Source organism: Olea europaea, chromosome 4 (assembly GCF_002742605.1).
Source record: "Olea europaea var. sylvestris chromosome 4, O_europaea_v1, whole genome shotgun sequence".
NCBI classification, from domain to species: Eukaryota; Viridiplantae; Streptophyta; class Magnoliopsida; order Lamiales; family Oleaceae; genus Olea; species Olea europaea.
In genome coordinates, this window is record NC_036240.1 from 6,222,170 (window position 1) to 6,235,883 (window position 13,714).

Consider the following 13,714-nt stretch of genomic DNA (forward strand, 5'->3'; position numbering starts at 1 on the left):
GAATGGGTTATATAATGAATGTAACGGTTTTAGTAATACAAAAATTAGAAGAAAATGTAGTAAACATAGTCGAAAATGTAGTAAAAATGGCCAGAGTGGGAATGAAGTAATTGGAAATTGTGAGTGTAGTGGAGGAAAAATGAGAGATAAACGGTTTCCAAAATACTGGGAAAATTGAATTCAGATATCAGAACGCGCCATTATTAAAATAATTACTATTTTATTATTAATATTAAATATTAAAATAATATTTAATTAATAAAATGTGATACCTAAAGAATGCTTAAAAAACCTTCATAACTGAAGTTTGCATTGTATACTTCAAAACCCTGTTCCCATGTAATTTCCATATTTTCAATCTTCTTTATTACACCAATAATTTGGGCTGAATTTTTCAATTTTTACAAGTTAATTTGCTTTTGGGTTGGGGAAGGACTGGGCTACAACCCAACCCAGCCCCTCTCCCTCAGCTTGTGCTAAAAATTGTTTTATTGGAAATTCTTAATTATTGTGTTTAATTGGTATAATTTTTCACCTAGAAAATGTTGAAATAAAATTATCTTTTGGTATTCGTTTGACTTTGTTTTATATGAAATTTGTCAATTTAGGGGATATCTTCTTTTATAATTGTTCATAGAATTTGTTTCAATTGCCACAAAAAAAAAATGAAAAAAAAAAGGAACATGGAAAACCAATTTCCACCATTTTGGTGGAAATTGAAAAGCCATATAAACCAAGAAAATGCTGATGTGGTGACCAAAGTGGGAAAATCAATTCTTTTGAAAATTTTGTCAATCAGACAGGCCAAAAATGAAAGTTGAAATTTGTTTTCCATTCTCCACGGAAAAAATTGGACTATCAAACATAGCCTTACAGCTATATTTCTGGCAGCAAGACTGAGTTGTAGTTTAGTTATGGAGGGTGACATTCACATTGTGCTCGATTGTTTGACATTGGTGTCGACTTTGTGGGTCATTTATATGATACGGTTCAAGTTGAAGTCAACCTACATTGTGGAGCTCGATAATATGCCCTTATATTATGTGGTAAAGACGGTTTTCGGTTACTATTCTTTGCTTTTGTCGTAGAAGAAGCATTAATTTTTATGTACATTTTAGCCTCTTAATGCTATTTATTATGGAATAAGCCCTAACATATTTGCGGGAGCAATGAAAAATTAGAAAAAAGTGAAACACGCACAGATTTATAATGGTTCATGCTCAACGTGATAGTTACTCTGACTTTGCTAGTGCATGTTTTCATAGTAGTGAAGAAATCGAGTATATGGAGATTTCAAGCCTCTTATGATATTAAAACCAGCCCCCGTGTAATCTCTTTTGTATGGTAGGAATATTAGGGTGACCGAGAGATTTTGAGATGGGGAAGAGATTTTAACGCGACTTCTGCGTTTCCATAATCTCTCTTCCAGGTGGTGCCTTCTGTTATTGCAGCCATACTTGTACATCCATATAAACACCATGCACTTTTGGCCGAATCCTTTGGGCATTTGCTGTTTACTTAGAATCCATTTCAGAGTTGCCACAATTGCAGAAGATACAGAACACCAAAGTATGAATAAGTATGGAGAGTACTCTTCGTGCTATGGAGAGTCTCTCCATTTTTTATTTTTTATTTTTTTAGTTTGTTTTGTTCATTATATAAATATATATTTTTTATTTTAAATTCTTTTCTCTTTATGATAAAATTTAATTTTTTAATTTTAATTAAATAATATTTATATATTCTTTATTTTGTTTTCGTAACTTTTTTTTATTTAACTTATTTTTTTAATATATTTTTTTTTTGTTTTAAGATTTCTTTTTCTTCATATTATAAATAATTTTTTTTCGATTTAAAATTCTTTTTAATTATTTTTGTTTTATGATAAAACGTAATTTTTTCAATTTTAATTAAATAAAATTAGAAAGTAGATAAGTGGGGTGAATAGTACGAAACCAATTTGGGAATAATGTGTGAAAAGGAGTTGTGACAAAAATAAATAGTGATCCACAAAGTCTCTCTTTTAAGAGAAAGTAGAGATAAGCAACATTGCCCTTTATATAAGGAGATTATGATGAGATGAGTAACGAATTTCATAAAATGTGTAGATAATAGTTGTGAATGCCTGATTAAAATTTTATTTTGATTGAAATATATAAATTACTTTTAAAGAAACTCAAACATAGGAACGAAAATGATGTTTCAAATTGTTTTGCTTTGATCAATTAATGAAATATTGAGATGATGGAGGAGAAATAAGTGAAAGATAATTAATATTTCAAAATTATTCATTCAACACGTGAATATTAAGAACTACAAAATGTATAGAGGATGGGAAAAATTGAAGTCGAATTTATATTTAATCAAGGTTAAAGATAATTAAAATAAAGAAATAGTTTGGCTTTAACTATACAGTTATTGTTGCTACTACGCCTCCTCTTATGAAGCTCTAAGTCAGCATGCAGCTAGTTGGAATTTTCAATTCGACCTACACTCCACATCATCATCCTACTCGATCGAGGTGGGGCCATACATAAGGTGATCGAGGAGCCATGTAAGGTCAACTCATCCATGATCCATGATCTAGATGAGGTACCACAACCTATTGTAGAATGAATCCAAGGCAATTAGCATCTCAATGTGAGAGGAAGCATCTCCAACCTCACCTATGCCAAAAGATCTTTCGTACAAGATCTTCATATTATTGATTGATGTAATATTTCTATAGCAAACATTCAAACTGTCATGCTACTTTTCAAAGGTTAGGCCTAAGCTATAAGGTGGCTACTTTTTAGAAACATTAAATGCCCCTAAGCTTAGGATTGGTTGAATGACGATTGTGACATAGGCATCCAAGCCGTTTAGATGACGGTACATGTCTCTTCATCCAACGATTATTATTTATTTTCTACTATTATAAAAGCTCACAATTAGTGTTATTTGAAGAAGGTAATGCAATTTTACACATTCAAAGTAACATTGCTCTATCTCATTTACCCTCAATATATATCCTCGATATCTGAACATTTTTTTTGTGCTCACGTCTTCCACACATCCCACTCCTAAATATACTTATATGTATTGACTAACTTGCTTGTCGGATTGCATGCAGTCGCCTCTCTCACCTACGAAGAAGGCTATGTATTTCTAACTATTTGTCCAAGTGTGCACGAGTTTGGTTATGTTGGAGTGAATGGAGCCAGGATTTGTTGGCCACGTCACTGGTGCAAAAATTGAGGTCAACAAATTGACACTGTTTGTGTGAAACCACATTATTAACCACGAACATTCTTGTCAAAAAAGCTTGCTGAAAAAATTCTTCATCTCCTCTTTGAAAAAGGTTTTGCTATTGGAACAAGTGGAAGTGTCGAATGAAAGAAGATTCTAGGTGCTTTAAGATATTGGGTGTGAATTTTCCTTGAAAAATGGAGATTTGAAGAGACAAAATCTACACAACAGACCCATTCTCTGAAAAAAAGAGGCGTCCACCCACCACGAGCACTAGCGAAAAAGATAGGAATCGAAGAAAGTTACAGGAGGTCAATGAAGAAGAGATCCTCCAAACCAATATTACACACTGGAAAGCCCCACCATCATCACTATCGAGGTGGAAGGATTACTATGGCCTCGTTAGACAGGTGGAAAAAATGCTGCTAATATGAGGAATATCACGAAACAAAATGCCATGATACAGTCGCTCCAACAAATGCAAGGGCAAACGGGTATGCACATGCCTCAAAGCATGCCCTAACAAGTTCTCCTCCATAACTAGCAAGCTCAATGGGATAACCATAAGGAGAAAGAGGTCCAAAGTGATAGGGCCCAATTCCAAAGGCACGGGAGAGATGCCAAACCCATTATAAGGGAGGTAGGGATAGATGTCTCCTCAAATTATGCATTTGGTTGACCTCAAAATGACCTGTTTTATTGAGAAGACAATTTTCATCCGGTCTATGAACAAGAGCAACGACCTTTTGAGGTAGATAAGGAGTAATTTTCAACTCAAATACATACTTTTCGACAACATTTTATACAATAAATTCAACTTTAGTTTGAATAAATTTTAGTAAATGTATCTAGTTCTTGCGAATGGTCCGCCTATGATTGATATCATAGAGCTTTTGGTAAAAGTTAAACAGTTTCCAAGTGAATCATAATTTTAAAAAATAATAAATATAAAAGTGTGATAAATTTTTCTTATTTTAAACCGCACAAAAAAAATATTTTAGCTAAAATCATCATCAAAGACAACATTTCTAATTAATAGAATGTTGAAGAAAATAATTAGATCGAAAAGAAGTATGGCAAAAGTTTTACAATGAGCAAAGATCAAGAACCTTAAGTGAAATTAAAATGTCGTGCTACTAATAAAAATTGTTGTCTATATAATTACACTAAAACAAATCATATTAATCCATTTTTTTATATTCCAAACCGTTAAATTTCTAATGCTCACTTTACCCTCCCTCTTTTTCATGAAGAAGCCAAAATTTACTGAATCTATATGGAAATGCCTCTCTATATTGGACTATTGTATTAAAGAAACTGATACAGATTTCCAAGAAGCCAGAAAGATGTCAAATTTATGATTTTTTATTCCCCTAAGAATTCGTAAGCACATGCTACCTTATTAATTACTGTTTTACATATTTTAGGTGAAAATTTTGGATTATTAGGTTGCAGACGGCATATTTAGAAATGTCCTCAATTGTAAATCAAGAAATTTACAATACTCATCAGTTGCCTATTTTCTCATATCTGCTGGAGACTATGGTAACAGTTGCATATTAATATATTATTTCTTGTTATTTTACTTTTCCTAATTTATGCAGATATTGTTATTTCGTGTTGTTTTACCCTTCATGATTTATTCGGTTGTCAAATTTAGTGATCCTAGTATTCTTCACTGTCTAAGAGTCGGCGAGGAACAATCTTCACCGACTGCAACCTCACCAACCCTTGCAATCTGTGAGAAACTTCATTTCATAAAATTGTGTTTGAATAGGGATTCTTTTGGAGGGGAGTCAAATCGAAATAGGGATTTTCTTTGTCATTCTCGCTTTGGAAAGAGATGTTTTTCTTTAATTTCTTAGATATTTGGTTTCAAGAAATCAAAGAGAGATCGTAAATGGATTTTTTTCTTCCAAACATGCACTAATAAGACCCCTTTCTTTTTATTTATACTTCTCACTCTTTTAAATAGACTAATCAAAGTTAAATCTGCACTGCATGTTATTCTAAAATACTCTACAAGTGATGTAAAAATAATATTTGATACCAATTTGTTGAAAGATTTTATGAGTCTCAGACGAATTAAAGAAAATAAAATTTAGCATTGAAATTTAAGAAAAGAAAATTGTACTCTCAACACTCAACTTCTATGATTCAAATTTTTTGTAATGATGAACTTTTATAAATGAGCATTTTTTTAATATTACATTTGACACATAAAAATTAATTGTTAATAAATTTAAATACCAATTAAAATTTCTAGATACATGAATATGAATAATTTCATCTATAATAACTCTAGATTTATATAATTCAAGATTCATCAAGTAAAAATTCATTGAATCTAGATTAATGTGAATGTTAATTAATTGAGAATTAATAACATAAATTTCATAAATGACAATAATTATGTAGCATTTATTAGATATTGAAAAACGAAAAATAAGCATTCTCATCGGGGAGGAGGCAAATCGAAATAGGGTTTCTCTTTATCATTCTCGTTTTGGAAAGATATTTTTTAAATTTAATTTCACGGATTTTTGGCTTCAAGAAATCAAAGAATGAAGATTGATTCAATGGATTTTTTTCTTCCAAACATACACTAATAAGAATCATATCTTTCTATTTACACTTCTCTCTCTTAAATATACATTGGAGATCGATCATAATGCATGGTCACTACCATTAATGATTTGAAAAAACTGGGTGTACAAACGGTTTTTTCACAAAATGTGTACAGAATAGAGACAAGTGTGTGAGTCTCATGTTGTATAAAAAATGCCAAAAATGTGTGTAAACCCCAGAACTGTGAGATTTCTGTATATAGGGATATCAATTGGGCCGAGCCGGCTCGGCTCGTGAAAAAGAGGCTCGTGGGCGGCTCGGGCTCTTGAAATCACGAGCCCGAGCCCGAGCACGAGCCGAGCGGGCCTCGCCCGGAGGCACGAGCGGCTCGTTTTGACGAGCCACGAGCTGCTCGGCTCGTGGCTCGTTGAGCCTGTGACCAAAACGATCACAAAAGTGATCGTTCTGGTCACTGAACTTTTTTTTCCCCTTTTTTTCTATAAATACCCCTCCTTCCCCCAAAAAAAATTTTCATATCAATTGCTCTTCTAAGATTACAACTCTCTCAACTCTCTTTTGTTATATCAATTATCGAGTGTTTACTCTCTTATGTTGCAAAATATATAATATCAATTTATTTTTTACAGTTTATTAGTTACAATTTCAATTCATCCAATTCTCAATTCTCACAATCTCACTATATTTATATTCATCTAGTCAAGATTTCATCATAAACAATCACAGAAATGGATCAACGTTCATTTGTTGAGAGCTTGTTTGATACAGGATGTGAGCCATTGCCACATCATGGAGAATCGCCTAGGATGCAGCAAAGTCAATTTCCAAATGAATTTGCCAGTCTAAATGACATACCGATACCTGAAGATGTTCACATTCACGGTCAGGGAAGCCACACTCCAATTGATTTGGATGATATTAACGTTCCCGAAACGGAACATGAAGATGAAGATCAGCAATTAAATATCCCAGATGCGATGGGAAAGCGAAAGGCCAAAAAACAAGCAAAATGTTGAGATCACTTTAAATTGATTTTAACGGGAAAAGTCGTTGATGGCCTTGAAGAATCTAAAGCAGTATGTAAATACTGCCAACAAAGATTGGCATGACAAAAAAGAATTGGTACCACTCATCTCAACCGCCACTACAAATCATTTGCAGCCAGACATGGACTTCTTCCAGCTGGTCAAACACAATTACAATATGGTAGTCCAGGCGCCGGTTCTACAACTTCACCCCTATCCACGTGGGTGTATTCGGAGGACGAGACTCAAACCGGAATGGTGAAATTTGTTGCCGTCACTGAGTTGCCTCTGGCTATTGCAGACAACCAACTCTTCGTCTCGTTCGTGAAAGAATATCTACAACCGAGGTACGTTGGGGTAAGTCGAAACACTCTTCGTGCCGATAAAATAAATTATTTCAATAATTCAAAACAACAATTAATTATGAATTTGCAACAATATGGGGGTGCTATATCCTTAACTTCTGATATATGGGAAGGGGTTAATAAAAAAGCATATATAGCTGCAACCGCACACTATATAGACCCACTTTGGTGCATGCGTAAGAAAATTATTGCTTTTAGAATTATTGAATTTTCTCACAATGCTAATAATATATATAATGCTATTATCAGTATTGTTAGAGAATATTATTGTGAGAGTAAAATTCGATCTTTTACTTTTGATAATGCTAGCGTTAATAAGGTAGTCGTCGATAAATTGTGTAGGACACTTCAACCTGATTTTGGTGGGTATTTGTTTCATATTCGTTGTGTGTGTCATATCTTGAATTTAATTGTGCAAGATGGTTTAAAACATATAAAGAATGAATTTCAAAGGATTAGGAATGCATTAGTATATATTACGATCTCTCATAGTAGAAAACAAGCATTTGAAAATTTTTGTGCCGAACTAGAGATGATGACTGCTAAAACATTTGTTAGCAACGAGGTCATAGATTGAACTCTACATACTTGTTATTAAAATCATGTGAAAGTTTCGAAAATTTAATAACTGACTTTTATAATAATAGACATGTTAGAAGTGATGATGATGTTAAATGAATCCGATTGGATTTTAACTTTGAAAGTTAAACGATTTTTGACATCTTTTTATGAGACCACAAAGATTTTATCCGACGTTTATTATTTCACAAGCTGTATGGTGTTTGAACGCCTTTATATAATTGCAAGAACATTCCATAAATATAAAAATGATCCTACTTTTAGTGAAATTTTAATTGCTATGGAATTAAAGTTTAGAAAATATTGGGAAGAACTGCCTATGTTATTTCCTTTAGTATGCGCAATAAACCCCTGATATAATATTTCGGGAATTAAATACGTAATTGATCGAATCAATAAAGTTTTAATACTTGATACACCTATCACCTATAAGAATTTAGAGCAAACATTATGTAGAATGTATGATTTATAAGCGGAAAGAATGGGTGCAAATGTTAGTCGGGTATCCTCTGCTGCACCTACGCCTTCTGCTGAAACTGAAGAAGAGCTGCGGAAATAATGAATTTATTTCAGGGCATTAATACATTGAGATACGATACAACTACAATATGTTCATCTAGTACCATGTCGTCTATATCTGCATCTCATCAAATATCGGTCGAAACTCAAAATGCGATGCCTGCCGAATTAATTGATTATTTCAATCATAATATGTCAACAAACAGAACAATTAAAAAAACTTCAGAAGAAGTAATTGAATTCTGGCGAAAGTATGAAAGACGTTGGCCAATTGTTTCTGCAATTGCGAAAGATCTATTGACACCTCCGGTTAGCACTGTTGCTTCGGAATCTGCTTTTAGTGCAGGTAAAAGGGTTTTGACTGATGTCAGGAGCCGACTGAAAGAAGATGTTTTGGAAGCGTTAATGTGTGTGAAGGATTGGCAGGACGCTCATTTTCGACTACAAGATAAATACGCTGAAATTGCATGTCGTCAGGTAAGTGATATTTAATTTAATTATATTAATCAAAAAAAATTATTTTTTAATCGTTAAATTTAATTTTCTTTAAAAAATTGTACACGTTACAACAAGTTATTCGTGTACAATTTTTAACTCTGCCTACTTAAAATTGATGTAGTCGGTCCCAAGCCCAGATAAAGGAAAAGGGTTTACATTTTATTAACTTTAAAAAGAAATTAAAAAAATATATTTTTTGTAAATGTATTTCAAAAAATAATTCGTTTTCATTATATAAATATTTTATATTTTATAAAAAGTATTACAAATTACAATATGGTATAAATAAATAAAAAATAAAAACTTGTTTTTGTTAAATTATTTGTATTTTTTAACATTTTATATTTTTTAACACTTTTTATTTTTAAAACTATATTCTTTATTTATAATAAAAAAAAATAGGCGAGCCCACAAGCCGAGCTCGTGGCATTAAGGGCCGAGCCGGCTCGACTCGGCCCATTGCCAATCCTATCCAGCAAAAATCCTTCCATCCGTGTATAAGGATTCTAATGATTTTAGAATGCTGGCCTCTATTTTTTACGCATTCAAGAATTAAGTACAATCGATTAGTGATGGAAAAATGCCATGCCCTATCAAGAAATTAAGGCAACGACTGGAAAGATGATTCACATTTCGGCTCTTATTTGTTATCATGTGTTTTGCAAATTTTGTAACATCTGCACATTTTTATAACACTATTATTTAACTATTTAATAACTATAGTCACGTCGTGCAAACTTTTACATGTACATATATTTTGCACGTATATACATGCAATGCATGAAAATGGGAAGCGAAAAAAAGAATTGGTCTAGTACGAAACGAAACAATTCTTGCAACTCAAATGTCGAATTTTACATTCTAAGAAAGCACACACCATTTCTTTGAAAAGTGAAATAATTTTTAAAAAATCAATGTTGTTGAAATTAATGGGCAAACCGAAATCTATATTAAAACTTCGGGGATTATTAAAAATTGACTTTGATCCAAGATTCCATAATAGTAAAATATATATATATATATATATATATGTTCTAAACTCGGGTAATCAACGGTATTTATGTTCTAAACTCGGGTAATTATATTGACTCCATATTTTTTGTTTTGTGCACCATATTTTAATTGTAATGAAAGTTCTCAACTTTTGCTCTTTTTTCGTACTTACATCATCAAGGCCAGCCCTGGCCCAGGCCCAAGGCAACCAAGGCCATTGCCTAGGGCCTCCAACTTGAAGGGGCTTCAAAAGAGAAATTAAAATTCCAAGACCCAACAAAATATTTCCTTGTTTTTTTGAGTTGGGTCTCTAGCCCTTTAAAATACAACAACAATATTGGTCTAAATAAAAGGCACAAATTACTTGGGTCATTTAACTTACATTCTTGTTTAAAAAATAAAATTGGTCTATAATTAAACTATTGTCTAGTGATATATTTTGTTGTATTTTTTATCTACCAAAATGGTAATATCTATCCAAAAAAAAAATCAATGCATTAAAAAAAATTAAAGAAATTTTCCCTATAATATTTTCCTAACCTTATAAAATTTCTTTAATATATATATATATATATTAAAAAAGTTCCCATTTCATTTTTTAAAAGTTATAGAGAAATTGAATTTGAATTTATCATAATTAATATTAAAGAGCTTTTATGCTTACTTAAAAATTATATTTAAGGACCTCGTAACGATTTGTTGCCTAGGGCCTCATAAATTTCAGGACCGGCCCTGTACATCATGCTCCTGATAATGGTCAAAATATTCGTTGGAAGAAGTAAAAGAGATCATTTGTCCATCGTATTTTTGATTCAGCAAGATAAACAATAAATACAAATGTTCAACAAAATATTCTCTTTACGATAGCAGAATATTGGATAGAAAATGTCACTAGAGACCAAATGTACTAGCTAGTTGAAGCCTAAATATGAAAATATGAAGAGAAACACATTAGGGATATAGGTGCCAAAATGAGAAATATTGCGACCTTCATTTTAAAATGTCGGTGAACGTAATTGCCCTTGTAAGTTCTAACTCAAGAACGAATCAAGAATTATAACAGACATTATCGTCCAAAAATGTAGCCTAACATGTTATTTATTGCAAATTACTGCATTTTAGTTCTTTGAGAAGCCAGCCAATGCTGGGGACTCCAAATAACCTCAAAAATAAAAGTCATCAATTTTTTTTTAATTTTTTTTTTTTTAAACACTAAATTTGTTAGTTAGTTACAGGATTAATCAATAAATTTGCTATTGAAGAAAAACAGCAACCTATGCCCATTGTATCGCACCCCTGTGCTGCATCAACGTTATCCTTGGGATTCACCCTTTGAAACTACTTACCAATTTTTCGTTTTTTATGGTTAAAATAATTTTTTTGAAATTTGGAGTGGTGATAGATCTTTGATATAGTCGCTTGATTAACAATGATCTGTTTAGATTATCAAGATATTTAACCATGTCCCTAAATTCTGTAGAAATTACGTACCCAATCCCAAGCCTCCTCCATCCTTCTCAAAAAGAAAGAAAAACAACACATCCCAAAAAGGACTAAGATCAAATTTCCAAAAACCTATAGCATGATTTCTTCTACAAACCAAAAGCCATTGCCATTGATATAACATCCGGAATTAAACCACAAATCACATAACAAGTTCTAGGATAGAATGCTTAATAACATTTTCAATATCCTTTGAGGTACCCTATCCATGTTCGAGCTTACCATGACACTGCCCTTATTACTCTGTCATAACCGGCTTGTTTTCATTGGCCTTTGGCTTCTGTTCCCTCGGCTTCTGCTCTTCCGTTTTCCTGGAATTGCATTCGATTGTACAAAGCACATCAATTAAACACTGAGAACATTCAAAGTAGAAGCAATTAACTTAATTTTCCTCTTCAAAAAAGTTGCTTTATATTTGCAACAGCAAGTCCTTGTCTGATCAAATATTGAAAGGCCTAATAAAATATATTGAACCAAGGTAAAATGGAAAGATGCAAACAATTTTGCATAAGCTGTTTCCAGCCAATTATGTGCAGAAAATACTCAGGATAATAAAATTTACAACTTTATTGGTCTTCAAATGTGCACTAGGTTACTTCAAAGTTCAAATCAAGTCTTCAAATAAATAACTATATGGTGCAATAGCAACTTAACAAAAACCACCAATTAAATCCAGAGAGGGCTGTGAATCAATATGCACATTAAATTTATGAATCTTATAATGAAACTACAAGAATCTCACGGACACGATTTTTATTTTTTATTTTTTATTTTATTTTATTTTTTTTTGCTTACAAATCCTTTGGGGAATCTCATGAGAATTTAGCCTATTTCAGAAATTCTATAAAACTGCAATGAGCCCGAATTAGCTAATAATTGAGACCAAAACATAAAACATCCCACCTACGCATTGTTGGTTACACAAATTCTGTAGCCTCGCATCAAATATTCTAAACTCACAAAACATGATATAGTAAAAGCTAGATTGTAAAAGAGAAATGTATATGAGAAAATTATCGAGAAAATTAGCAGAGGTAATTATATGGTAAATACCTCTTGTCAGAAGAACCGCCTTTCTGGCTGAGGAAGGATCGGAAAAGTGGAGAATTAACGTCGTAAATCATTTGTCTATATCGATTTCACGGATCAAGTTTCGATTACAACCCTAAATTTTTCGAACCCTAGCAAGTTTGCTTGATTTTCGATGGAAATTCGAGCATTATATGTTATGCATATTGGGCCATGAGAATGAAGCCCAGTAGGTTTAATTGGGTGAGGCCCAATTAATAAAGGAAAAAATTCATATTTAATGTGTATTCTTTACACCATTTCAAAAGTTAAGAAGCTTGAAAATTCAAAATTCAGGTTTGTATTTAATTAATTAAAATTATTTATTAAATAAATATATTAAAGTCACGATTAAACAATTAATGGTCACAGATTTATTTACCAGTCACATATCATCAAATTAATTGGTCACGGATTATTTCGAGATCACAAATCGAAAATTTTATAGGTCACAGATTTTTTTAGTCACGGATTATCAAATTTTAAGGTCACGGACGAAATCGTTGAGATCACAGATTATTATTTTAGTCACATATTGTCGAATTTTAAGGTGTCGGACCAAATCGTTGAGGTCACAGATTATTGTTTTAGTCACAGATCGTCAAATTTTAAGGTCACAGACCAAACTTTATGATCACCCCTTCCACCGGTCCCATCCAACACCAATCTTGGTTACAAACCACCACCATCCAATCGTCAATTGCACTATACCACCGCAACACCACACTCAATCCTTATCCAATTCCACCACAGCACTTGGTCACAAACACTATCCATCACCACCATTGCACCCCTATCACGTCACAACAATCGGTCAACACCACAACACACCACCTGAGCTACCACTGCACCACCACACAGTACCACACCACTATTGCACACACCCAACCACCGCACCATCACCTCTATCTCCACTACACACCTCACTGCACCATAGCACCACCAACACACAGTTAAATTGGCCGCAAAATTCCACCTCCACTGCACACCGCACGCCACCACTACCACCACAATCGCACCATACACTACCACCACATCAACAAATAGCCATGATTGGAAATCCACCATTACAGCACCCACACACCGTTGACCAACACAATACAATCACCAATGCCACCTCAACACCACCACAACATCCAAAACCACCACTAGATTTCTCTACTACAGAGAATAAATTCACCACCACAGCTGCCACCATAAAAATCGCCATCACCAATTCACCACCAGGTCCACCACCACACAAAACACCGTCCAATCCACCACCATCTTCGTTGGAATTATGTAATTATCTTTAACTCGAATCTTTAAGCATAGATAATCACACAACCGCCAGATTCACCACCACGCAAA

At 33.0% G+C, this 13,714-nt stretch overlaps 1 protein-coding gene across 1 annotated transcript; it reads right to left on the reverse strand.

Annotated features, from left to right (window-relative positions):
* Positions 1–11,334: 11,334 nt before the first annotated feature.
* On the reverse strand, positions 11,335–12,510 carry LOC111393408 (wound-induced basic protein-like). Its single transcript, XM_023018926.1, has 2 exons — positions 12,350–12,510; positions 11,335–11,607 (listed from the first exon to the last, which is right to left on the reverse strand). The coding sequence occupies exons 1-2, from the start codon at positions 12,418–12,420 to the stop codon at positions 11,535–11,537; spliced, it is 144 nt and encodes a 47-aa protein (XP_022874694.1). The 5' UTR covers positions 12,421–12,510; the 3' UTR covers positions 11,335–11,534.
* Between the last annotated feature and the right edge of the window lie 1,204 nt (positions 12,511–13,714).